General features: G+C 40.1%; 1 protein-coding gene across 1 annotated transcript in view; it reads right to left on the reverse strand.

The window, feature by feature from the left end:
* Positions 1-499: 499 nt before the first annotated feature.
* Positions 500-25490, reverse strand: part of SH2B3 (SH2B adaptor protein 3) — a 60016-nt gene continuing 35025 nt past the window's right edge. Inside the window, exons 3-8 of the mRNA XM_053473132.1 lie at positions 12283-12384; positions 8536-8624; positions 4018-4112; positions 2187-2401; positions 1534-1705; positions 500-1166 (exon numbers count right to left, since the gene is read on the reverse strand). Coding sequence (XP_053329107.1) covers positions 859-1166; positions 1534-1705; positions 2187-2401; positions 4018-4112; positions 8536-8624; positions 12283-12384 — 981 coding nt within the window. The 3' untranslated portion in view covers positions 500-858. The remainder of the gene's footprint in view (positions 1167-1533; positions 1706-2186; positions 2402-4017; positions 4113-8535; positions 8625-12282; positions 12385-25490) is intronic.

Genomic DNA, 25490 nt, shown 5'->3' on the forward strand with positions numbered 1-25490 from the left:
TGTTATTTAACAAATTATGTTCTTTTAATCAGACTTCAGGAAACCCATTGAGTAGCTGTGAACATACATTTACGGTGTCAAAGATCAATACTAATTAGAGTTGCATATTCCTTTGGGACGCTGAAGCTAATAAATACACTTTAGACTGTACAAGCCTAAGAAGAAGACATGGGATGAAGTTTTATGTTCATAGATTGATACGTGTGTGTGTGTGTGTGTGTATATATATATATATATATATATATATATACACATACACACCCTATTTTTATCAAACAATGCACTCTTCCCTGTAACTCGCTGTGGATGGGTTACAGCAGGTACTGTTGTCTCAAAGGAGGGCCAGGAGTCTGATGAGGATAACTGTATGGCGCTTAGCCTACTAGTAAATCCTTCAGGTTCTATACTATTATGTCTAAGATGTGACAGAGTCTTCAGCCTACACTGGTGTGCCATTAAACAGCTGGATAACAATGTGTTATAAGAAATCTCTAATTTGTAGTTACCGAATACATATGAATTTATAAGAAATATAGCTAGAAGTATATTACCCTCAGATGTACTACGTAAACTAACACAAACATGGAAGCTTTTAGACTGCTTACAAATAAAACCTTTCACCACTTTCAGGCCCGTGCAGACCTAGAATGCAGTAAAAAAGCAGGGCCCTTTAACAGGCCTAATAGAATAACACCTAATGCAGGTGTAAAGTATATCCATCCCTGCCATGTAACATAGGAAAAAATAGGAATACAAAATAGTTACATTCTTGATTTGATCAGCTCATATTAAGGCTCTGGTGATCATTTTCTGTATGAAAGTAAAAAAGTATGTTCATTATGTACAGCAGCCACACTGTCAAAGAGGAGTGTAAGGATTGTCTATTGCTCGCATGTGGCCCCTTGATGAAGAATCCATTTCATAGTCCGAATCCCTGTGACTGCTTGACTGGGCCACACCGGCCTCGCTCCGCTGAAAACTACGAGCCAGCTCCTCCGGAGAGGGGACGAGGTGAAAAATCTGCTCTGAATAGGAGCTCCTCCGGCTGTCTTCTGCATAAGGCTCTGGCCGTAGGTTTAGGCAGGGGAGGTGGGGGACACTGCGGTCTGAGTTCCAGGGCTGGATCGGCAGTGGGAACAGTAATGTACTGACTGAGGTGCTATGCTCTGGAAGAAAAAAATAACAGAGATGATGGAGATAATTATTGACAGGGTGCATTGTATCAACATGTGGTGTTTTATTGTAAGGTACTAGTAACACATCAAGCAGTTGATAAATTCCACTGTGTGTTCCATACCGTCTGCTCAGTCAATAAATGATTACCGGCAAACAAATCAATACGAGTTTAATTATCACTTTGTCCCAATACCATATGGCCCCAAACCCCATGGATATATGTGGATATTGATGACTTAAAGCCCACATGAATATCCCCACTCAAGTGACCTTCACGCTCCCTTTATTGCCAACAAACAAAGGAGTTAGATTTTGGACATTGAGTGCACAGGAAAAGTTACAGGCATTAACATGTACCTTGTGAATGGGCAGCTGCTACCACGTAACTAGATAACTTCACATCGCAGGCGGCTCCGCTTTCCAATGGAATCGGATTTAATCTGAAGTAGTGAAGCATTTCTACCACGGACAGGAAGCGCAGATGCTGGACGTGGCACTGCCCACTGCGTGTCAACGTTAGGCGTAAGTGCTGCCAAGAGAACATATAACAAATCTGTGACTTTCTGTGCCAAGTGAGCCAAACATGACTGATCCTGGGTAAATATTACATCAATATAACTAAAACACGTTCCTCTTACACATACAACAAACTCAAACCATTTCATTGTGAAAGCTCTTTTTTCCATTCTATTTTTTATGCATGTGAATGCTTATATTTTTGCTTTACCAGAGATAGTAACTAAACATAAAAAATGGATTTTAAATAATCTATTAAAATCTGTCCCAAAAACCTTGGTATGGCTGGCATGTAAAGTTGTAAGTAATAAATTATTTGCAGGCTTCTATGCTAAATTCTGAAGGCCTTTTTCTTTGGCTGCTCCTATTCTACACTGTTCATGTATCAGATCCATTTGAATTTTAAGAGTTAACAGAGTCCTTGATAACTGACTCAGTCAAAGTGTTTGGGAATAAAACATATATTACGTATGCATGCTTTTTTGCGGCATTACCTTTGCTCTGCCTTGGAAATTAAATGTGAGGACATACTCCCCCCGACGCGTTTCACTCTGCCTTACAAGGAATACACCGTGTCCTTCAAATCCCTGGGATTGGACGAGCTGGGCTGCTTTGATTCTGGTAATGGACCCATGGAACCACGGATAGGGTGCAAGGAAATGGTCGGTTCTGTGACTACACTGCTCTGGAGGAAGAAGGACCGCGGCGCCTAAGGAGAAAAGCATCAAGCAATTCAATAAAAGAACAGACATAAAATCTAATAAGCAAGTTTCAAAATTATAAAAAATAAATCGTACTGTTATAACTATTGCACAAAAAGAGGTTATTGGCGAGAGGAAACGAATGGACAACATCCTACCGGCTCTGCACAGTGCAGGAAATATATGTTATGTTTTTAACAAAATGTTTAATTTCTTTTTTGCATATTAAGTTCTTCTCCCTTTTAATCCAATTCTCTGTGTACAAACACAGCCATGAACATAATGTCAACATATTATTTATTGATTTAGATCGCGCCATCATATTACCGTATTTGCTCGATTATAAGACGACCCCGATTATAAGACGACCCCCCAAAATCAAAATATTAATTTAGGAAAAAAACAAAAAGCCTGAATATAAGACGACCCTATAGGAAAAAAAGTTTTACCAGTAAATATTAATTCATGTAAATATATTTTTTAAATTTCCTTTTATTTGCCAACCTGCCCCCCCCAGTTATGCCACTCTGCCCCCAGAAATGCTTTATACCCCCCCTATTTGCCACTCTGCCCCATGATATGCCTTATACCCCTATATGCCACTCTGGCATATAGGGGGTTAAAAGGCATATCATGGGGCTGAGTGGCATATAGGGGGTTAAAAGGCATATCATGGGGCTGAGTGGCATATAGGGGGTTAAAATGCATTTCTGGAGGTATATATGCATATCATGGGGCTGAGTGGCATATAGGGGGTTAAAATGCATTTCTGGAGGTCCAGAAATGCATTTTAACCCCCTATATGCCACTCAGCCCCATGATATGCCTTTTAACCCAGCATGTACTGGCTGCCTTGGCTTGATAGGAGTGTGATTGCTGCTAACAGCAATCACACTCCTATCAAGCCAAGGCAGCCAGTACATGCTGGAACCTGGGGATGATAGTAGTGGGATTACAGCCTCCCTATGCCATGCTACAACCCCCACCCCCCTTACACATCCATGCTATCACACACAAACACACATTCACAAACATTTAAATACTCATTCATTCCATTAATCACACATACTTCACACATTAATCACACATACTTACCCAAAAACCCTCCCCCACCCCCTTACCTGAACTGCAGATCTCTCACTCGAAGACTTCTGCAGGGGACCGGCTGTACCAGCAACTTCTCTGGCCCCGCCCCCAGAGGAGGGAGGGGGAGATAGAGCTCTGTGAGGAAGCTACAAGCTTCCTGTCCTCCTGCTTCTAACGGAAGAGACGCTGCTCGCGACCGGTAAGCAGCATGGCCCCAGCCATTTTTTTGGGGTCTGATTAGAAGACGACCCCGATTATAAGACGAGGGGTATTTTTCAGAGCATTTGCTCTGGAAAAAACCTCGTCTTATAATCGAGCAAATACGGTATGTAGTGCTGTACGATGAAACATATCCTTTTGCAAAAAAGTAATTGAAAAAATGTTGCATTTATTAAGCTAAGTACATCGCCTCCAACAGCATTCTCAACCGAGAATCAGCTTGCCATTCGGTTTTGGGCCAGCCCATGCAAACTTATTGTTTCGGAATGATGTGCAGACACTGATTGTGTCCTAGTTTCGCGGTGAAGACAGGACATACCTTGAGTGATGGAGTCTGTGCTTCCGCTGGCAGGATTCTGGGAACCTATGTCTGACTGGGAAATCTCATGTGTGTCACTATCAGACTCTTCAGACCTAAAACAATATGTTTCATTAGCTAGTGTCAAAAGATGAACAATTCCGGTAAAGCTTGTGCAATCTAAACAATGTGGGAACATATGACTGACCAGAACATAGTAGGCACCTACAAATACAGCAGTGATAACCAAATATTATTTTCTTCATAGTACTTATAGGAGCAGAGCCTTCACAGATAGACAATCTAATCACCGAGGAGGATGCGGATATCCCCATAGTTCCACCCCACCTATTCAAATCATCCATAACCAAAGAGAGAAGCAACATCTAAATAGTTACATGGCCGATTACTGGGCCTCCATAAGACAGGAAGGTAATGGTTTGACCTACTCCAGACCTTAACAAGCCTTGTGGACATCGAAATGTTCAAAGGGCCAGGCAAGGGTCCCATACAGCCAAGCCAATGAATAATGTACACTGAAGTACACTGTAACTATGTTAATATGCATTAAAAGAAAAAAAGAAAATACACATTTGTAGACTATCTTTTGGAGAAGATACAGCTCCACAGCCTTTATTATATTCCATTTTATTTCATGAAGTTTATGTACCATCTATTTTCTATTCACATTTGTGAATTTCCGGCTTAAATACTCATTAATTATTAAAAAAAAAAAGGCACCCTGTTTGTTAATCTCTTTCCCATCTAAATATTACTTTGATCTTTAGAGAAGATGCCCCTGTAAATAGGGCATTGATACTGTAAGGGAATTCACAATCCAAAAATAAAACCACTCTAATAAATCAGTTATATTCCCATGTTTTGGAGTTGGGCTTCACAAAACAGAAGGTCATTGTTGCCCTACTTACTTTAAGCCTCAAGCAATTTTTGCACAATGAGCTCCAGAAAACCCAGCAACACTGGCACAAAGTACTTCAACTGTTTGATACAAATTTCCCTTCACAGAAGGAAACCTATTCCTTTCCAAAAACATAGGGCAGGGTCTCGGTGGTTCAGAAGACCATTTTGGAAACAAAGTTTGATGTCCATCTAGTCTGCCCATGCTTCTTCCTGCTGCAGAAACCTTATTTGGTACTTGGTCTCATATTCAGGATAGCCGTATCCTTATCCCATGCAAGTTTAACACCTCCCCAATCAACAATGGACCAGCTACATCAGAAAAGGTTCTATTAGAGCATAGACATACCTGGTTATGGGTTAAAATCAGCACTGCAATGCTGATCACATTAAGAATTGTGGGGAGAGGGTTGTTTGGTTTCCCTTATGTTGAACCAAGTACGATTCTGCGCATGTTCTACTGAAAGGGTCTTAATGCCTGGATGAAGATTGTCAGAGCTGACATCACAAGAAGCATTGAGGTATCTATATAGACCCTTTTGAGGTTCCTAAGATTTCCAAGTTGTCTCCAGTGAGGGATTATGAGCAACAAGGGGGGATTTTCATGAACTAACCTGTCTGTGCTTTTAGTGGACACAGGGGCTGACACAATACTTGGAGGACTGGCGCAGATCCCTGCTCTCCTGTGCCACAAATAGTTTTGGAAAAAGTCTAGAACTGATCTGGATAAGCTCTGCTAGATGAATTAGTGACTGAGCTTCAGATGCCTACCAGGCACACCTGAGATGAGATATAATGCCACATAACTGTAACCTTCAGGTTACAAGAAGGTCATCTGCTAAGATTCATCATTTATTTGGTGTCCATGTGAAATAGGAAGTGGTCGTGTATACTGGTGTTCATTTCAATACAAACGAGTGGGCATCTCCTCCGAGTTCTGCAATACATTTTGGAATCTGTCCACACAGAACGTTATACATGTGTCCGGTGGGAAAACATAATTGTATATATGAAAGCGAGGAAGCTAGTACCACAGATCGTATTTTTGTAGGATGCAATAAAAACAGTGCCAGGAAATGTAATCTAATGTTCGGGGAGATAAACATTGTGGTATTATGAGCAAAGGAAGTGAAAATTAACAATTGGATTGGTGTGATTACACTTGATAGGTGTCTCTTTGTCTTTTCTTTTAAGACGATTAATACCTGTCCTTAATGCCTCTGATTCTTGCACATGCTCAGTGCCCCCCCCAAAAGAACTAAAGCAGCGGTCAATCACATACATGTGGTTGGCCAATGTTACTACCACTGATTTCCAATGGAGCTCAAGAAGAAAATGGATATAGCCATATTAACCCCAGAGAAATGGAGTTGATATGTTTTAATGGGCCAACATAGAGAAAATTACATAAGAAGTTGTAAAAGTTTTCAGGACCTCAGAGGTCTCTTCTTCCCTTTGAAATCTCCACTGACTAGGATGGGACTTCTAATGAGAATGGGCCAGCATATTACACGGCGCTCCCTGCTTTCAGGAGAGGCAGCTGGAGGACAGATGTCTTATTTTCCAATGCTGTATGTGTTTAACATTTGAGAATATAACCGTGATTGCTAAATATCTAGAATTTTAGGGACTAGAATCTGGTGTTCTGGAAACACAACTACTAAAGACACTGTACCCTGCATGTTATAGAGCTAGATTCTGGCAATACAAGTGTTATAACGCAGGAGAATCTGTACTGGCTTCTGCAATGGTTAGAATTCGGCTACTTGTTCATGTCTCACCCACTGGAAAATTTTATACAGGCTACAAAATAAAAATAAAATTTCATAGGACCTCTGTAGTTCCCCAAGATGTTCCATTCTTTCCCCAAACCCGTTGTGAGTCACCAGGTTGAAATCCTTGTTCTTAATGCTGGACTTGTATAAAATTCCACTATTAAGAGCTTCTCCTGTATTTAAACTGGCCCTGCATGCTATAAAGAGGTCTTATTGCATAGAACACAGCATCTACCGTGTGTCCGACTACACAGGGGGTACCAGTAGAAACATAGATCCATTTCAGACAAGATTAGCATTGTGGAGCAAGGACTCCATCGTAGGCTTCCATAGAGCAGGGCCCGGAAACATACTTCTAAATCATGGGAAAACATGAGAGTGATGGAGGAGGCCAAGCTCTGGAAATCACACCATGATTAATTGCAAACAGAGTTCTTGTTATTTCAATAACAGGAAAAGCCTTTCAGCAAAGCGATGGAGGCTGTACCATATGCAAACCGTACAGGTCAACATGCACTTCCTCCGCTTCCTGCCTAAGAAACCGTGATTATCACCAAACCATGGAGACAGGACCACATGCAACCCTCCGGGACAGCAGGTGAGCTCTCTGACTTATACGCAGCACTCGTCTGTCAGCGCCGTCGGCTGGATTAACCCTGACACCGCCTGGGCGCTGCAAGCAATTTGTATTCCCCACAGATCCCAGCTGTAAGTGCGGATCACATTCCAAATCCCCTTTCCATACACAACATTCTATATTTAGACACTATTTCAATGCTGTATAAGCACACATTCAGGAAGTTCCACTACATTTTTAAATATTAGTACCAATTTTATAAACTCCATTTATGAGTTCTGCATTTTTCAGCATCGCAATGAAACCATTTATTTTTATAAAATATTGTCTTTGATGTCTTATTACTTTTTTACTTGATGGGAAAGAGACAGCAGGATTTTAAAGAGTGGTATTACACGCTGGCTGCACGCTGGTGATCCTCCAATCCTCCTCGCAAAAAGCCGTACGGGGGAACGAGTGCCGAAGACCAAGATATCGCCACTTTATTGCACATTAAAGCACTTTGGCATTACTTAACGGGGTGCGAAGCCTGTGTATAATTTCATTGTTATTAAACACACCTCGCATTAACATATATGGGATATGTACACTTTAAGGGCTTTATCACTAAAGCGGTACTTGGCAGGAGAGTTGCAGTTTCAGCTAACTTACTTAACTTTACAGTATGAAAGGCCAACTCCAGCGATCTTCTCTTCCAAAAATAATTTCACCAAATGTCCCTCTTTAGTTGGGTCAGTGCCTCTTTTGGACCCAAATCTCCCATTGCTCCCCCGATGTCTGACTTTTTTTAGGAGTTCAGAATGTTTGTTGAACATGAGTCTATAATAGAGTTCTACCGCCTAAAATTTACAATATGTTCATGAACAACAGAAAGTAAGTTTACTTCAGGGGTAAACCTACGAGCCAGCCAAAAAGAATTAGGAGCCAGCTTTTTTTTCCCTTCCCTAATAATTTTTATTTTTTACCCCCTGGTCTGCAGTTAAAGGATGTTTATCGGGGCAACACAACACAAAACACACCTTTCTTCATTGCTGCACCAAATTGTACAGCACTTCAGTAACAGACAAACACTAACATCTCATGTTCTTTTTGGGCTTGGTTTTAGTAGAAGGAGACTTGGCAATGTAATAAAGTACTTTAGACATTCTCTACCTCTTTCAATGAACAAAGGTTGATTTTAGTAACCTAAATATACTACTTATTTAGGTTTGGTTAGAGTGTTCACAACCATAATTTACAATGAACATTTAAAAAAAGAGGCTTGCCTACCAGCGGCTCACGCATGCTTTGATTTCAGATATCCACAAAGTTAGCTGTTGGTCGTCGCTGACTTCAAAGATAACCTCCGCTGCATTGACCTACAAAAAAACCCCAAAACATTAATAATACAATAATAAAATCCTGCCACTATTTATATATATATATATATATATATATATATATGAATCTCACTTCTCACAATCCGTGTGTTAATCTTTTAATTAAGTCACTCTTATTTGTTTGTAAGAAAATAGTCACAGAATGCAGATCACTTTTGATCACTTATATAAAAAAATGGAATAATGTATTTTTAAACCTTATAAATAAATACAGAATTCTTATTGTAATTGCCCAAAATAAGCGAATGCTACATATTTGCTTTAAAAACTTTGCCTATTAAGGGCTGAGAAAGAATTAATTTAATATACATATATTTTCAAACATTTTGAAGTCATCAGGTTTCGGGTTCTTATGAACTTTCTGGTTTACTTAAAAGCTCAAGTATGTCATTCTTAGAAATGAGACCAAGTTGAAAACATAATTCAGAGAGGACAATTAATTTAACCTTGAATTGATATCGATCTCTGAAAACTGGGTTTTGATTGTACACCAAATTTCAACTGGAAACCATTCCAGATCTGACATCCAGTGAACTGGACAAGCTCTTTCAACAAACTGGGCCTTGCCAAGTTGGGTTCAAAATCTATGAAAAGCAGATATTTCCATACAACTGAAGCTCAGCTTCTAAGACATTTTCACTTAGTAGAACCTGGCAATTTACAGTTGATATGAGTCTAAATAACCTCTACCGAGTATTTCTATTGAAAGAAATACTTTCTACTCTAGTACCATGTTTGTTTGTGGTTAAGAGTTAAGACCTCACAGTGCTTGCCTTTTGTATTAATATATTCTCCAGAATCTGATTAAGGTTCAGAACCGCACCAAGAATACTGGCAAGATATTTTTTATGGAACCCAATGTATTGCTTCTGTTTGAGTATCCATTTGAGGATTTTTTAGTAATTAATAGATTCAGGCATTTATGTAAACACTTTAGGAGCTTGTCCCTGTCATCTATTTTTGCTTGTAAGAGGACAGCAGCCCCCAGACAACAAGTGTGAGCTGCAAGGGCTGATATCAACACTAGGGCAGTTTAGAGATGCTTAGGTTTCTTATTTTCTCCAGTGTTTGCTCCTGTGTTGTGTGGTATAGTTAGTATAACACTGTACCCTGGCTTTGAATTTTCTCCAATTACCCTGGGACAATCTTGACCAGAAGTTTTGTGCTGCGTGCCAACATTCCTGTCTAAAGTCACAACAGATCGGCACTTCATTTGTGCAGCGCTTATTTCACCGTGAAACATGGTTTGGACATGTGCAGTGGGCCACCTCGGGTCGGACATGTTATGCCAACGTTTAATATGAACAGAGTGCGATATCATGAAGGGATGTAGAGGTCTCTGCAATAAACATTTTGTTTTTTATTTTATATTAATTATGTTTTATTTGTGTTGACGTGGAAAAATTGTTGGAGGCAACAAAAGTAGGGTCCTTTTTATATATGTGCTCTAGAGCCCCAAGCGCCTTAATCTGGTCGTGCAAACAGGGCATATCAGTTTGGCTGGTTTGATAAATTTCCTTTGTCTACTTGGCTGTTTTAAGAGAGCAAATTCAAAGTGGAATTATTAATGTTTACCTACTAGCGTATATACCTGACATTACAAGTCTCTCCACACTCAGCAGGACAGGCTTCAAACATATAAAAGCATTTTACCTTCACAATTCAATCCAACTGTGCAACACCATAGAATATGGTGGCAGTATATAAATCAATAAATAATAATAATTAATGGAATTCCAGTGGAATTTAGTTCAAACAGTGTGTGTCAACTATTGATCAGATCAAAGACCCTGAGAAATAGCTTTAGGGAAAACCAAAACTGAGAGCAAAATCAAACGGCATAAACCCAATTAATTTTTTATTCAATACAGTGCTGGTTTCCAAATGCCAAATCCCATATGAATGATTCCCAAAAGCATGCAGTTAAAGGTGTAATCATGAAAAGATTCTAAGAGATTACTTCCGTCCCAAAACCCAAGAACTCAAAATATTTAGTTTTTATAAGACATATTAGTGTTGTTTCATTTCAGTATCAATGCTTTCAATTAACTTCAACAAACTCTATTTACATACAGTGTATTATGTATGTAAAACTTTTTATTTATTGTAATGAGCCAACAAAATTAAAGGGGTGATGATTTGGGACATTAAACCAAACTGTTTATGCACCAAAAAAACATTCCTTAATCTGTTTTAACTGGTTGTATGCAGCTGGATAGCTAATAAATATTTTCATTCCGAATAATTCACCAGAGGATTCCAGTGGGAAGCGATCTAATCATATCTGGACTATTGCTATTCCGTGTTGGGGTTTGCAGTTTAAGGATAGCCTTTTAATGTTTCCTTGAAGAACAATCCAGCACTTCAGTTCGTCCTTACATCTAAAACCACATTTCCGGCACAGGAGTGAACATTCATGAAAATGGGCAACAACAGCAGTTTGTAAAGAAATCCTTCTGCCTGCACTCCTACACAAACAGATACTTTCCACTGCATTTGGGAAACAGATATTGCCAATAAGGCCTATTTATAGCCATGATAACACTACACATCTGGGTTAACTTGGGTAAAATGTGTGGACCCAATAAAGTGAAGCTATTGCCTGCAGGTGACTATTATAACACCTCTAAATCTGTGTACTTATAGTTGATTATTAGACTACTAGGGCATTTAAAACATAAGGGGGGGGGAATCCATACTGGAGAGTGGATCCTGAAGGGTAGCATCTCCCAACCTACACACCTCTTTCACAAACCCATCCTACTCATCATACCTCCCTCCCAGCTTTATACCACACACCATCTCCTCAAACTCAGGTACATATGACTCTACCTCCTTCATCAAATCCACACCCCACTCTCTATCTTCATCCACTTCTCACCAAACTTTGCATTCTCAACCTCGTCAAGAAACCTCTCTGCATCTTAATCACACCCATGCGAAATCCTCTGTCTGACAGACATCATCCACACATTGTCTCGTGCCCCTCCCCAACGTCAATGCCAAAAAGCCCTCCATTTCATCAACCTCATCTACACACCACCTATCAGTTGTAACCCAATACAGAACCTCCACCTTTGTGATTGGAGGCCATAAAGATCTCCATTCACACAGCCCTATAAATCCACTTATAAATCCTTGACATGGAATCATGATTGGATGTAATCACCTACTTATCGCCCAGCATGAATTTAAACGGAATCATTGCATGGGGGAACGCTGCTTCCAATTGTTACTGAAGTAGCAGAAACAGTAACATGCCGCCTGCTGTTTGTTTCCTGGTGATGAAAGGTGTGAAGTGCCAAAATGTTGTCTGTTACAGCTTAATAAAGTAACTACAGTATATGCACTTTTTCATTTGGGTATGATTCACTAAAAAATGAGTTAGGGTAAGTGAAAAATGTTATTCCCCCTCTTGTAGGAAAATACCTGGGTTGGTGATTTTTTAATTTTGTGAGATCATTTGTTTTCTTATGGCAACTCATAGTTTAGTGAATACCCCAATGGAAAAGTATGGTTGACATCAGGTTCTGCTTGCCTGACAGAGAAAGAAGTGCGGCTCCATTCTAGCATGGCTGATTAAAGTGTCAAGACCAATAATAATTATATAATCACGGTTATTATACGTTATTACTACCTTCAACATAAACGTGTTAATATTGTCTGGCATCTCTAGTCTGGTACATTTCCGGATCTCCTGGACAGCACCGCACAGGACTCGTAGCTTTGGCTTGGAGCACTGCAGAGGAAAGAGAGAGACGCACTGAATTAGAGAGAGCCATGTCATCTATAAAAACAGACAGGATGCACATCTTGCCATATTCCAGTAGCAAATGGGTTACATTAGTACACTGTGTACAAATTCTGTCTAATTTCTCAATGGAACCACAAACATCAGTGCCACGGCTCCATGTGCATACACGTCAGGCACACACGGACGGGAATAGCTCTTGACTGTAGCTCTGTGTTCCTGGGCACACACCGGTCGTCTAATATTGACTCAGTGGCAACAGAACAAGGACTTCTTTTTTTGGTAAAAAAAAAAAAAAAAAGAGAGACGATCCAAGGTACCAGGAAGTCAGGCTTACACTGTACAATGTCTAAAGATGGCTTTGTTTTAGCAGACATTACAGGGTTATATACTGTCTGGATTTCTGCGACAAGGAATGGAACCTGTAAGACTGTTCAGAGTGTGCATTACTTTAAACAGAAATCTCTTCCAAGCACATGAGTTATTAACATATTGTAAAAACTTTATACATTGAACAGGAAAAGGGATGGAGGCAAGAATTATAGACCTGCAGCTAGACACGCAGACATGAAGAATATAGAATGTCATCTATAAACACACATCCTATGATTATTTTTGACGAAACTGCAGACTTCTGGTTAGTTTTTCAATTATCACTCAGTCATCAAATAAATTCCCGTGTTATTTTCATTCATTTCCTTTGCGTTAAGGAAGGGCTGTTTTTTTTTTTTTATATCCACATTATGGCCATATTCAGAGATCAAATGTCTACGTGGCGCGTTCTACCCTATCCTCGCACATTCTACATCAATCAAAAATAAGGAGAGTAGGTAGTGGTGATACCTGTATCCCAATACCATAAGTATGGTATAGTTATACATGGTATAGGGTATAAATACTTATCCAATCACCAGGGTACAATATCATGATCTAGCGAACTGGGACTTCTGATGATGTTATACCAGCTATGCAGCTTAACAAGTATTTTTCTCTCATATATGGATGTTAGTATTCAGAGACAATTTTATAATAAATGGAATTGTTTCAGTTCTTGTATCCAGGAAATTATTATTATTGTTTCCCATGAAGTTAAAAATCACAGTACCCTATTGGTTACAACTATGCTACAAGACCGTCGTGTTATGCTAACACTTGGGAACAAGCGCTTCCCAAGTACTTTAATAAAAATAAAAATTTGTGTTCCTTAAAATGCAAACAAAAACCCAGGAAGATGGTTATGGAGAGGATTATATTGTGACAAAGTAGATGCTGTCCAGTAAGACAAAAATGTTGTAACGATTTGTCAAAGGATACTGAAAACTCAGTAACCTGTGCAAACCTACCATAAAATAATTAATGCTGCTACTACAACTAATCATCTTAACATCAAATATACCATGAAAAAATGCAGCTCTTGCCATCTCTTCTGATGTATAAAGCAGGGTATATACTACCGACGTTACAATGGGTGCAGCACATGCAAACACTGCAATGACACATAAACCAACCATGTGTGAGCACTTACAGAATTGGCTCTTTAAACCTTTGAATAACATTTTAAAAAAAAAATACTGGTACATGAGGCGAAACACAGTGCTAGTCTTTGTGAATAATCAAATAACGAGAGAAAAATGTCAACATAAAAGGGTTAACCATCAAAAACAGAGCATGTGAGCCCTGAGAGCCTACACCGAGTTTGTGCAATTCCTTCTACGCTGCAGGGGAAGAAAAGGCAGAAGCGTCGTTAACAAAGCGCATGTTTGTCCTTATTAGGAAATATAAGGCCTTTGATTAATAGGACAGGGTCTGGATGAGAGAAACTCAATCCAACCTCTGGCACTGTCTGTGTTAAACAGACAATATAGAGACTTTTCCAAAGGGCCCATGTATATGCAGAATCCTTGGGATGGAGACGTTAGTTTATATATTGTCCACATTCCAAACTTCACTTACAAACCCCCAAACAGTGGACCTTCCTTCTACAGAAAGGGTCATCACCCTTGTTTCTGTTGAGTTTTAACTCCCCAGTCCCCAGACTCTGCGTGTGGCTCTTACAGGGGATGGGCACCCCAGCTGCTTTTCCCATGTGCAATCACTGCACGTGCAACGTAAGCCGCACATGTGCTGGCCGATTTCTATAGACCGTTTTATTTACTCCTGTTTCTGAAATTCTGAGCAAAGTAGGGCTTAGGTCTCTATCCAGAATTGTTGGTTGACATGGAAAACTGGACTAAATTTGCATAAAAAGGGTTTAGAATAATCTGCCTAAAAATGCTAAATTGCACTACAACCCAATGGAGTGCTCCTGCCGAGTCCACTTTCAGCCACAGAACTGCTTTTTATAACCATGGTCCTCTGTCTCGTGTGACATTTTCCCATTTAGGCTAAAACAACATGGACAAAGATTTTTTCCTTTCACCCCGATACAAAATAAATCAAAGTTTACCCAAAGAATACGCTGACTTACTCAAGGTGAAGTTCTTTGAGTATCAGCCTGAGCACCCCTAAGACTGAGAAACCATCACTTCACACTAACACAAGACTTCTCCCTTCATTCTCAGAATCTGAATCATACTGAAAGCCAGAGAATTTGCCCTTTTACTCCTTCTATTTGGAATCTTCCCATACCTTTGGAAAGCCCAGCACGACAATGCAGTCTTCTGATCATGTGACCACATTTTAAAGAAAATTAAGTGTGTCCTTTTAACAAGTTATTGCTTTTACAGAATTGAACATTTTTAAAACTAAACGAAGCACATTCTTAAAACCCTTGAATGCCCACATCCCAGAAATAATTACTCAATCATGGAAAGTTTGGCCTGTGACCAAAGCAGGCACTGACAGGTTGCTGTAATTAAAACGGAAAAGGCTACTGAAACTGAACTGTTATTTTTATGTGATTAAACCTTCAGAGGAAGGAATGATATAACAGACCTGCTACGGTTTATTTGTTTAACATGCTAGAGCGGTAACTTAAGGGTTTTTTTCTACAAAAGTGGAACAGGCCTTTTAATTCACCCTCCCAAGGGCAGTCCCTCAGTGGAGTGTCTTTAACTTTACCACATATGTTATTGTGCTCTCTATCGACACACAGTCCATCTCAGGTACTTAGGCCCCCGAAACCCTCCACTCTGTACCCGAACGTCAGCAATAAGTAAATAAATAAATAAAACGTAAAAAAAAAAGAACAGTATGAAAGGCTCGATGCACATTTGTTTTACACTTTTGGCATTTAAAGTGTTAAGCGCACATGACTGCTTCGATTAAAAAATCTCCCCAACGGCCCCGAGCTAATGTTTCCAATTAACGGAACAAAACGGATATGTTCCGCTAATACTCCCACTGTGGGAATTGCTAGATTCCTTACAGGAAAACACGTCGATTGCTGTGACACTGAGTTTGTCTGCTTTAACTCCTTCCTGTCAATGATAATTAAGCATCACTTTTTCTTTCGGCCAACGAGCCGGAGAACATTTAGTACGTTCTGCATACAGTTTGCATGCTCTCAAACTGGCTGGCAGTCCACACAAGCCCCCATAGTGACCCTGCTTCTTCTGAAAAACAAAAACGCTAATGTCACAAGAGGCCCGGGCCCAACACATCCAACATCCCCTCAGAAAAGGCTACCTCAGGATAGGGTCACTGACGGATGTATCTTCCAGCTGTCAGTAGTCTAGAATTGCTGAAGCAGAATCATGTTACATGGACTGTCACATCGAGACCATTTGTTTACTGCGGTGTGTGAAAACATTGCACCTAGGTTTATTAAGCTGTAAAGTAGATTCGTTTTACATTTTCATTTCATCAAAATCCTCCACTTTTGTTAATTTATATGAATGTCCAAGAACGAGAAGGGTCCCGCAACGAAACAAAGCAGAGGCCTCAGAATTTTTTTTGGGAATTTGGTTGCTTTTCACTTACTGACTCTCTCTCACACCCACTCACACTATCTCACACTTTCTATTAATGTCTTTCTATCATATCTGCCGACCAATCCAATGTCCTTGCCTCTTTTACTACAGGTACGATTTTTCTCTTGCCTCTTCTTGTTCTTCCGTCTTCGTCCCAGGTATCCGCACCATCACCTGCCCTTCTGGAGAACTTCCGGAAAAGGGCTGAGCCACGGCAACAGCCTCTATCTCCCGTTCATCCAATCGAGGAAAAGGTTGTGCATGGAGGCTCCACCTTTCTGCGGAAGTTCTCCATTAAGTCTGGATACCATAGCTGATAACAGGGAGATGTGGATGAAGAAAGAAGATAGAAGAACAAGAAAGGTCCAGAGAAGAGGTTGAGCTGTAGAGAGAGTGTTAGTGAGAGAGCGAAGTTCTTTTCTAAATGTAAAAAGCCCTCTGAATTTTGTCCGAACTGGTTGTCCGAAGACGAGTGGAAAAATTATTATCGTTTCTGGTCCATTTGCACAAGTATGGGAATGAGCGCGGTCTTTCAACTAGACTGACAACAGTTAGCAGTGTTCTTGTAAGTGTGAAGTAAATGCATGAATCGATGTGGTTTCCATGTGAAGGGATGATCATTTGTATGATCTGTGGAGGTTAGTGCCAAAGTCATATGGTGTATTGCTGGTTTGTGTATGTGGTGTTACACTTTGGTATTTATGGACAAGGCCCACAGTAATGTAATAATTCTACATGATCAAGTCACAGGCCCAACTGAATGAGGACTAAACTTTTGGTGCTGAAGCTGAAAGAATGGAGAATTTGGTGTATTATGTCCTTTTCCCTAGTAAGGTATTAATGTCTCTGTATATTGCTATTCCTCTGTTCTGCTAGATACACCTTTTGTTTGCTAAAATAACCTGCTCACCTTTAAGCAGTGGTGATTTACTAAAAAAAAAATACATACCATGTCACATCATATCAGACTTTTTACATGGCAGTTGTTTATCTAAAAAATTTGAAGTCCCACAAGTCTCCACGTGCAGGTCTGATGTACGCCAATAAGCCAGTGCAAATCTTATCAGCACAGATCATTCTTCTCCAGTTTCCTGCCAGTAAGCACGCTGAGTGCCCGATGGCTGAGTCCTAGGCTGTTACTACATGGGCCAAAAGCTTCTTATCTGTCATTAAATTCTATGTTTCTAAGTGTGGACCAGCAGGGGGTGATAGAGCTATAGGGTTATCTTCCCTCTACTTCATGGGCAAGTTGGTTAGGAGATGGGGCACATAAATAGCGGCAGAGTGCCTCAAAATATAAGGAACATAAGTCCCCCCATCATGTTGCATGTTGGAGTCACATGCTCTAACTTAGAGGCCTATAAACTAAACAAATGGCACAAGACAGTCATCAACAGAACCATCCCTCTTTCTCTAAAGTTTTTCACTTTCTACACCCTATCCCCCAAGATGGTAACCTTGTGAGCAGAGCGCTCTCTACCTAATGTATCGGTTTATTTTAGTCTTTCAGTTCTACGTATGTACGGTAAGGAGCGCTGCCTAAATTGTTGGGGCTACATAAATAAAACATAACAATAATAATAGGGTGATACAGCTCTTCAGAATTATTTGCAAAGGTGCCCATCTCAGGCATACGGGGCACTCAGGAGACCAACCTTTTCCATTCATTGTACTGTTAGTATGCACTGGATGGCAAACAAAAGGGTTTCAGTCCTCCTCACCATCCATGTATTAAAACGAGACCTTTCTACATTTTTAAAAAGGATACATGTTGCCATTTAAATTAGAGGCTACTTTCCTTCAATGTTTAATTTTAATCTTAATCCCTTCTAGGATAATACACTTACTACATGCAGGTAATGGAAGTTGAATGGACACTAGGCTCTACGCTGGTATTTCACAGATTAAAATATGTAAATGCAATGCTAGGAAAGCACCAGACACAACATGTCTAGTTTAACCTTCCGCTGACTGCCCTTCATGTATCAAAATTCACAGGAATTTATGAAAAGCCCAAAACAAGTGTTGTGGCTATAGCATGGATTACGGAGCGTCCATTTAACCTCTTCCCCAAAAACACGCAGAAAAACACATAATACCACTACAAGCCCAAAGCTTATTTCCTTTTCTAAGCTGCTCTAAAAAGTACCGTTACTTGTTAAAGAAACACTCCAGTCGTCATATGCACATCAATACATGGTGTGTGGTCCGTTTTACAAATGCATGAACGCTGCATGGAAAGGTCTGTCTTGACCCTTGTCAGGATGAGTAAAGTCTTCTCATTGACTTCAGAGGGAGCACTTTCCTGGCACTGAGTGGCTGCTTAAGCTGTCAGTGACAGAAATGTGCTGCCAGTGATTTCTATGGAAGTACTTTCCTACCACTCATTGACAGCTTCAACCAGCCAATCAGTTGCAAGAAATATAAAATCACAGACAAAGAATTTGATCTTGAACCATAGCTGTAAATTCTCGGGTAGGTGCTTTATTTCTCAGCGTACTTTAATATGCATTCTTCAATAGTATAGGGGCATCATGGACCTCACACTGTTCCTTTAAAAAAACAAAGCCCCCTCCGCCATAATCGCTATTGGTAGAACTAGCTCCAGCTATTTAGTGTTATTATATTCACAACTCTGGAATGTCTTTGGTTTAAATAACAGCTAGACACAAAGTTTACCAATGGCTGGTAGTCCACGGCTTAGCTCTGCCAGTTTTACCTATGACTATATAATATATACACTTACACACTATATGAAAAAAAGCACATGGAAACTAATTATTGAGTTTAGGTGTTTCAGTCCATTGGTAACAGGTCTATAAAATCAAGCACATACCATCTCAGTAGACAAAAATTGGCCATAGAGTGGATTGTACTGAAGAGCGCAATGACTTTAAATGTGGCGCTGTCATAGAATGCCATCTTTGTCAGAAGTTCGTTTTTGAAATTTCTGCCTTGCTACATCTGACGGGTCCAACGTAAGCGCTGTTATTGTGAAGGCGACACATTTTCACGTACACACACATTTTCTTGCCCCTGTTTTTGGTTCTGTAGGAATGGTAAATTACCTCTGTATTATTATGCAGGGGTGCAGGGGATATATATACACTGTTCCAAACAAGTCATAGACAGTCCACATAAGCTCCATACAGAGAAAGTCATTTAATTACTAAAACATGCTCAAAATCCGAGTAAATGTGGCAGAGGTCAAGTTAATGACTAATCCGGCCTTCCTGAGAAATATGAAGAATGTACAATCCAGACAATGTGTTCGGTTTCCTTATTCCTGGACTATCCCCAGGGTTTACGTGAGATTTATATATGTTGGATAATTCCAGTGGAAATCTGCTGAAACCATCTTGCAGTCCCAGTGCAAAGCTATGTGAAGCAGGCAGCGGTAATTAATGTGCAAGAAGCTGTAAGTAATGCTTAGAACAAGAGGCCAGGCTCCGAGGATCAAAGGAGCGCGGGTAATGGGATACAGCATCATTATACACAATCGGGGTGATGCTTGGACCAGCGTGGTAATAAGGCATCAGATAAACGGCAACATTCCCAATTCACGTTAGGTTAGCCATACTATAAAACAATTTGGCTATTTAACTATTTCAGTACCATTAGGACATGTTTACAAAGCAATCAGATGGTCGTCTGAATGCAGGAAAGGGATGAACTGGGATAACCGATTATTCCGCAGTCAGTTTCTTTACTAATGTGTCTTGGGATAGAAGTCTTGCAACCTGCGCACGCTAATATACTGACACATTAAAGCTGTTTAACCCCTTAGAGTTGAGATGCTCACACTGTGTCACCAGGGCTTAAATTGTCACTAAAACTTCATGACAGCACTTTTTATACAGCAAAATGCAATCTATTCCAATTTTTAACAGTTGTATAGATCAGATGTCATCATATACATATTCAAATCTCTATGTTGCCCAACAGTTTAGAGAAGTAAAACTATAAACATGGCTGCCATGCGGGCTGCGCGCTCCCACAATGCCGTCTTCAGTTTCACAGGATTTAATTTGTTCCGATAAAAATCCCAGGAAGATTTGTGAGTGGGAAGCCGCCAAGTGTGTACATGATAATCCCTGCTATGATCTAAAAGCCAAATGCGGGGTCATGGAAAGGACATCATTACAGACTACTCGAATGCCATTTTAAAGGGACACTCCAGCCATCATACACATGTTAATGCAAATGATAGGTGTGTGGTCCCTTTAAATTTTCATGTGGTCCACTTTGCAAAAAGGAGGATTCTGTATTGGGAATTCCCCTAAATGCATTTGTCCCTTTCCCTACAACCCCAGCGAAATGTCCTAAAGTAGAGATATTTGGTCGAATGCATTGATGTACTCACCTCCAGCCAGATCTAGCTCTGGGTCTTCTGAACACTGCGTGGAGGGGTCTGTTTAGCCCTCTGTCCACATGAATAAGGTATTTCCATTCATGTCAATGGGAGCACTTTACTGACACTGATTGGTTGCTTAGGCTGTCAATAGATTTCACTATTTACTAAGATTTTTCACCATGGCTGCAAATTATGTCAGGTAAGAGTTTTATTGTTCTGTTTTTGTTCTGCAAGAATTGCATATTAACCCCTTTGTTTTTTAACTTTTGTACCCAATGACATTTCTGCAGTGTAGAGGACTGCACTGGGATGCGGGTCCTGTGGGTCTTGCGGGACCATTATCTTGATCATGTCATCTAATTTACAAAAAAATTGAAAAAAACATTTACTTTTGTTACAATAAGAACAAGTAGTTTCTTACTATTTCAAAATTAGCAATGGTTACACTATAACACTGATCTCTGTCCTAAATGCCTGAATCGACGCCCATGTACATGCTTATGAAAAGTAGGCAACCCAGGGTATTCAATTTGAGATATTTTGACACTTTTCATACAGTCATTCTACCACCAAACTTTGCCAAAAGAGGTAACATTCTTTTCACACAAATTGCCATTCAGGCATACATTTAATGAGAATTTCAGCAACAACTCTTGAGTACAGTGATTACCACCCATGCATAGGTTTGTTGGGTTATTTGGGACATTTCAGTTGTTCAACTTGGATTTTTGACTTCTGGTCATCCTGCATCCATGTCCTATTTGGAACATCTTTGAAGCTGACCAATTCAATTTACCCCATCTAACCATATTTTTTTTCATCAGGTATGAATTTACAGCTCCTGATATATGTCACAGCCAAATACCCCCCAATATGTGCTCAGCAATAACTCCTGAGTACGGTGATACCATCATCATTGATCACTTCTTTTGTTCAGCCGATGTTGCTGAAATGTCTTGACATGAGAGCTATCACATTAGGTCTCTACATTTTTTGTGTAGCTGAATACCTCGACATTGAGGCATTGCAGCAACACTGTTTGAGCAACTAAAAAAAAAGTTGATTTATTAGCTCACTTAACCCCATGGCATGCCAGGCACGTAAATTGTTACATACAGTGACATACCTGGCACGCCAATCGTTGTTAAAGGTTTCAAGTGCTTACAAAGGGTTATGGTTACTCACTAACTTTAACATGCATTATTCTATAAAAGAAAAATGGGAGGCTACTAAAACATGGCTAAGGTGGCGATCATTTTCATTGCCCAAACTGGAATACAAGACTGATATGTTACCACTGCTATGAGACACAATAAATAAGAACATGAATCGAAGTTCTGTTTTGAATTCCTGAGGGAATCTTGGAATCCTAGGTATTTTCTGCAATATCACTCAGCAGGCCTTTTCATGACTCCAAAGGAGCACTGAGGTTTTTTTTTTGTTTTAATTTCCAGCCATTAGACAGATTGTCAGACAACGTGGGAATGTATTTTTATGTTTTATGTTGCTCTCATTCATTCCCTATGAATAAAATCTGCAGATAAGGCAGCGGCAGACTAAGACGATGAAGGTCAAACTGAGGGAGGATGGGACCGGATATGAGAAAATCTTTGTAACTCACATCTGGCTCAACTTTGGGTACTGTGGGGGCTGTAGTAGTATTCTGTAGTAACAGCGAGTCATACACGTTTGGGATAATTAATTAGATCCTGTATTATTCATCTTTCATCATGTATGAAGAGGTGCTCTGGTGGTGAAAGTTAAGCAATCACCATGGAAATCAGTGCTGATTGTTCTATTTTATCATTTCACAATGGAATTCCTTCTGATTGCTCAATTCTTCCAGTTCTCAATATAATTGCTGCTGAAATTTGCCAATTTGCACCAGAATACCTGTTAATTTACCTCATAAATGCCTTTGATTGCTCTACTTTTGTCCACACGCACCAGAATTTCTTCTGATTGGCCATTAAAAAACCAAATGTACCCTGGCTACTCTACACATAACCCACACTTATCACACCAACACAAACTCTCTGATTTATCTATTATTGCTAGCAGAGACAGTAAAAAAATCATCTCTAATCCTCTAAAACTGAATAGGACCAGTGCATATATGTGATTCATGTGGAGGAGAGTGAGAGAAAGTCCCCCCCAAAGTACTTACTTTTATGCTCAAGGAAATTCTTACAAGCCTTGGTAGCTTAAATCTCAACCAAGAGCCACTGCGGCACGAGGCATTAAAAGTGGTGCAATTACCATAACGACCATTCTAATGTTCTTGACAGTTCCATATTTAGCACTTTAGCATAAAACCTCCATGTGCCCAATGACATATCCTAGACGTAGGCTGCAGTCCCTCTGTTGCAATACCAGGGATGGGGTGGGTGTGATAGATGACCCCTTGGGTGATCAGCCCCTTCCGCTGTGCTTTTGCCTAATAGGACAGTTACAGGACGGATCTCCCCAACCGGCCAATTTACACTAGGCAGTATTAAAAGGCACTCAATGAAGTAATATACCAGCCCCTTGCAGTGAAGATGGCGGGCATGAAAAGGCAGCTAGAGGTGCTGCCCTGGGTCAAGGCTAGGGCAGGGCCATAGGTAAATATACTGCTACATGTAACTCCTGGTTCATATAGGAAAACAAAATCCTTTGAAATTGTGCCTTGGAAAAAAAAAAAAAAAAAAAAAAAAGCATGTGAGCAGCTCTGATAAAACTATCACACATATCACACGTATCTCTAAGCGGAATGTCATTATCGCCTATATTGTGTTAGTCTGTATGATCTCAGACTTTGAATGATGCCGACAATGGAACACAATAAGTTAGATTGATATCGCCCTACCAACGGTTACTTTTCAGTGCCAGCCACACTGCTTCGGCCAATGTCAAACCAGCGTATAATGCAATTAACAGCATCCGTTTAGGGAATTCACATGACTGTCACAATTTTTTGCTCAAGGAAGTACTGTGCTTAGAACCGCAGATTCTTAACTGTGTGTTCCCATGCAAACTAAACCTCCCAGGAGTCTTGGCTTCAATGATCAAAGAAGAATACTTTTACTTAAGATCAGATGTATTTTCTATGATTTGTTCCAAGAATTTCACCCGTTAGATGCTGAAAGGGTTGAAAAATAAAGTAAAATAAAGTCAAACTTACCTGCAAACGTATATATTTTAAGGGCTTTCCATTTAGCTAAACGGTTCCCACACAGTGATTTCCTTTTACCTTTATTGTAATGGTTACTTAGGACCAGGGCTTAACGGCACAGGAGCCAAATGGACTTGGCAACCGTTCATACCTAAGTTTTGTGCTATATTACATTGATCTGTAGTGACACATTACTTCCTGGCTCCTATAACAATTCGCTGACTCCACAACGATCCAGAAGGGTAAAATGTGTGTTTTTATGCAAGTTATAAACACAATAAACGCTTCTGTTAGTTCAGTCAACATTGAATTTAATCACGACTAAACGTAGGTACTCAATGCCTGAAAATCTCTCGGAGCCACCGCCAGGTCATCTGTACTGTTCCTGAGTACATCTCTCTGGCATGTATATAGTTAAACTTTCACTATTACCATAAAACATATGGTTGAGTAAAAAAGTCACAGTTAACGAGTTAATAAATTGTAAGAAATGTAATAAAACTTAATCATTTAGTGTTGCAACTGCAAATATGCAAGTGAAGGGTGAGGTTATATATGGCTCTGCTCCACTGGCTGGCTCACCTACCACTAAGCACTGGCATCGCTTTAAAATGGACAGTTTAATGTCACTGGCATCCCCACCAAAGAAATCAATGGGACTGCTTGCCGCACATGCAGATCTGAATAGACTTCCATCTGCAGCATTTGCCTGGGGCTTACTGGCATAAGTATACTGCATGCAGAGAGATGTTCGAGTAAACATGTCTCCTGCATGCAAGATAGCGGGGGGGGGGGTTAAACACACAGAGAAAATGCATATGGGGCATTCTGTGGAATCCTCCTATGCATTTGCAAAAAGAACACCATGAACATTTAAAGGGACCACGCAGCTATTATATGCCCTAACATGGATGTCGCAGGCTTTAACTCCGCAGCAGGTAGAGAGCTACAGGATGGGCACCCTTGGGGTAGTAAATTCAGTATGTTACCTTTCACCATATGCTATAGCATCCATCTATATTATGGCACACTTAAGGACAGGATTGGTAAATACAATACACATAGGGAGTGAAAAATACTCTACAGTGAGCAAATGTGAATACTCAAACATGATTATATTTATTATGCAGTAGACTGTATAATGATCTGTTGTATCAAGGATGTAGCAAGGATAGCCTGTTCCTGCTTGTGGAAGATTAAGCATTCATGAAAAGCAATGATTGCTTACATGGCAGCCGGCCAATCAGAGACAAAGTCCCCTCACTGATTTCCCAGAATGCCTTTGTTAATCGTAAGGAAATCATTCTCTTGTACAGCTTTCCCATGATACGTTAAAATAATTTGTTTTACAATTTACTTATGAGGGGTCAACGATATTTGCAGTTAGGATTGCCCAATCTTTTCTTTACAATATGTGTTTCACCCACCTTACTCCAGCAAGCATGTGAGTTACCGCATATAACGGCCAGATAATACTAGTAAATGGTGACATTACATATATTTCTAGGACAGCTGCCCTAGGCCTGACCCTCAGACCTACCACGTGCAGAGGTCCTTTCAGCCTTCTGTGATGCAGAGCGTTGGGATACAGTGTTATGTGCCGGCTCCCCGCTGATGGAGAGCTGCACAGATCTCCCAGTCTGCCCCGTTTAGAGCTGTGGCACACAAGAGAGGT

This window comes from Spea bombifrons, chromosome 1 (genome assembly GCF_027358695.1).
Source record: "Spea bombifrons isolate aSpeBom1 chromosome 1, aSpeBom1.2.pri, whole genome shotgun sequence".
NCBI lineage: Eukaryota > Metazoa > Chordata > Amphibia > Anura > Pelobatidae > Spea > Spea bombifrons.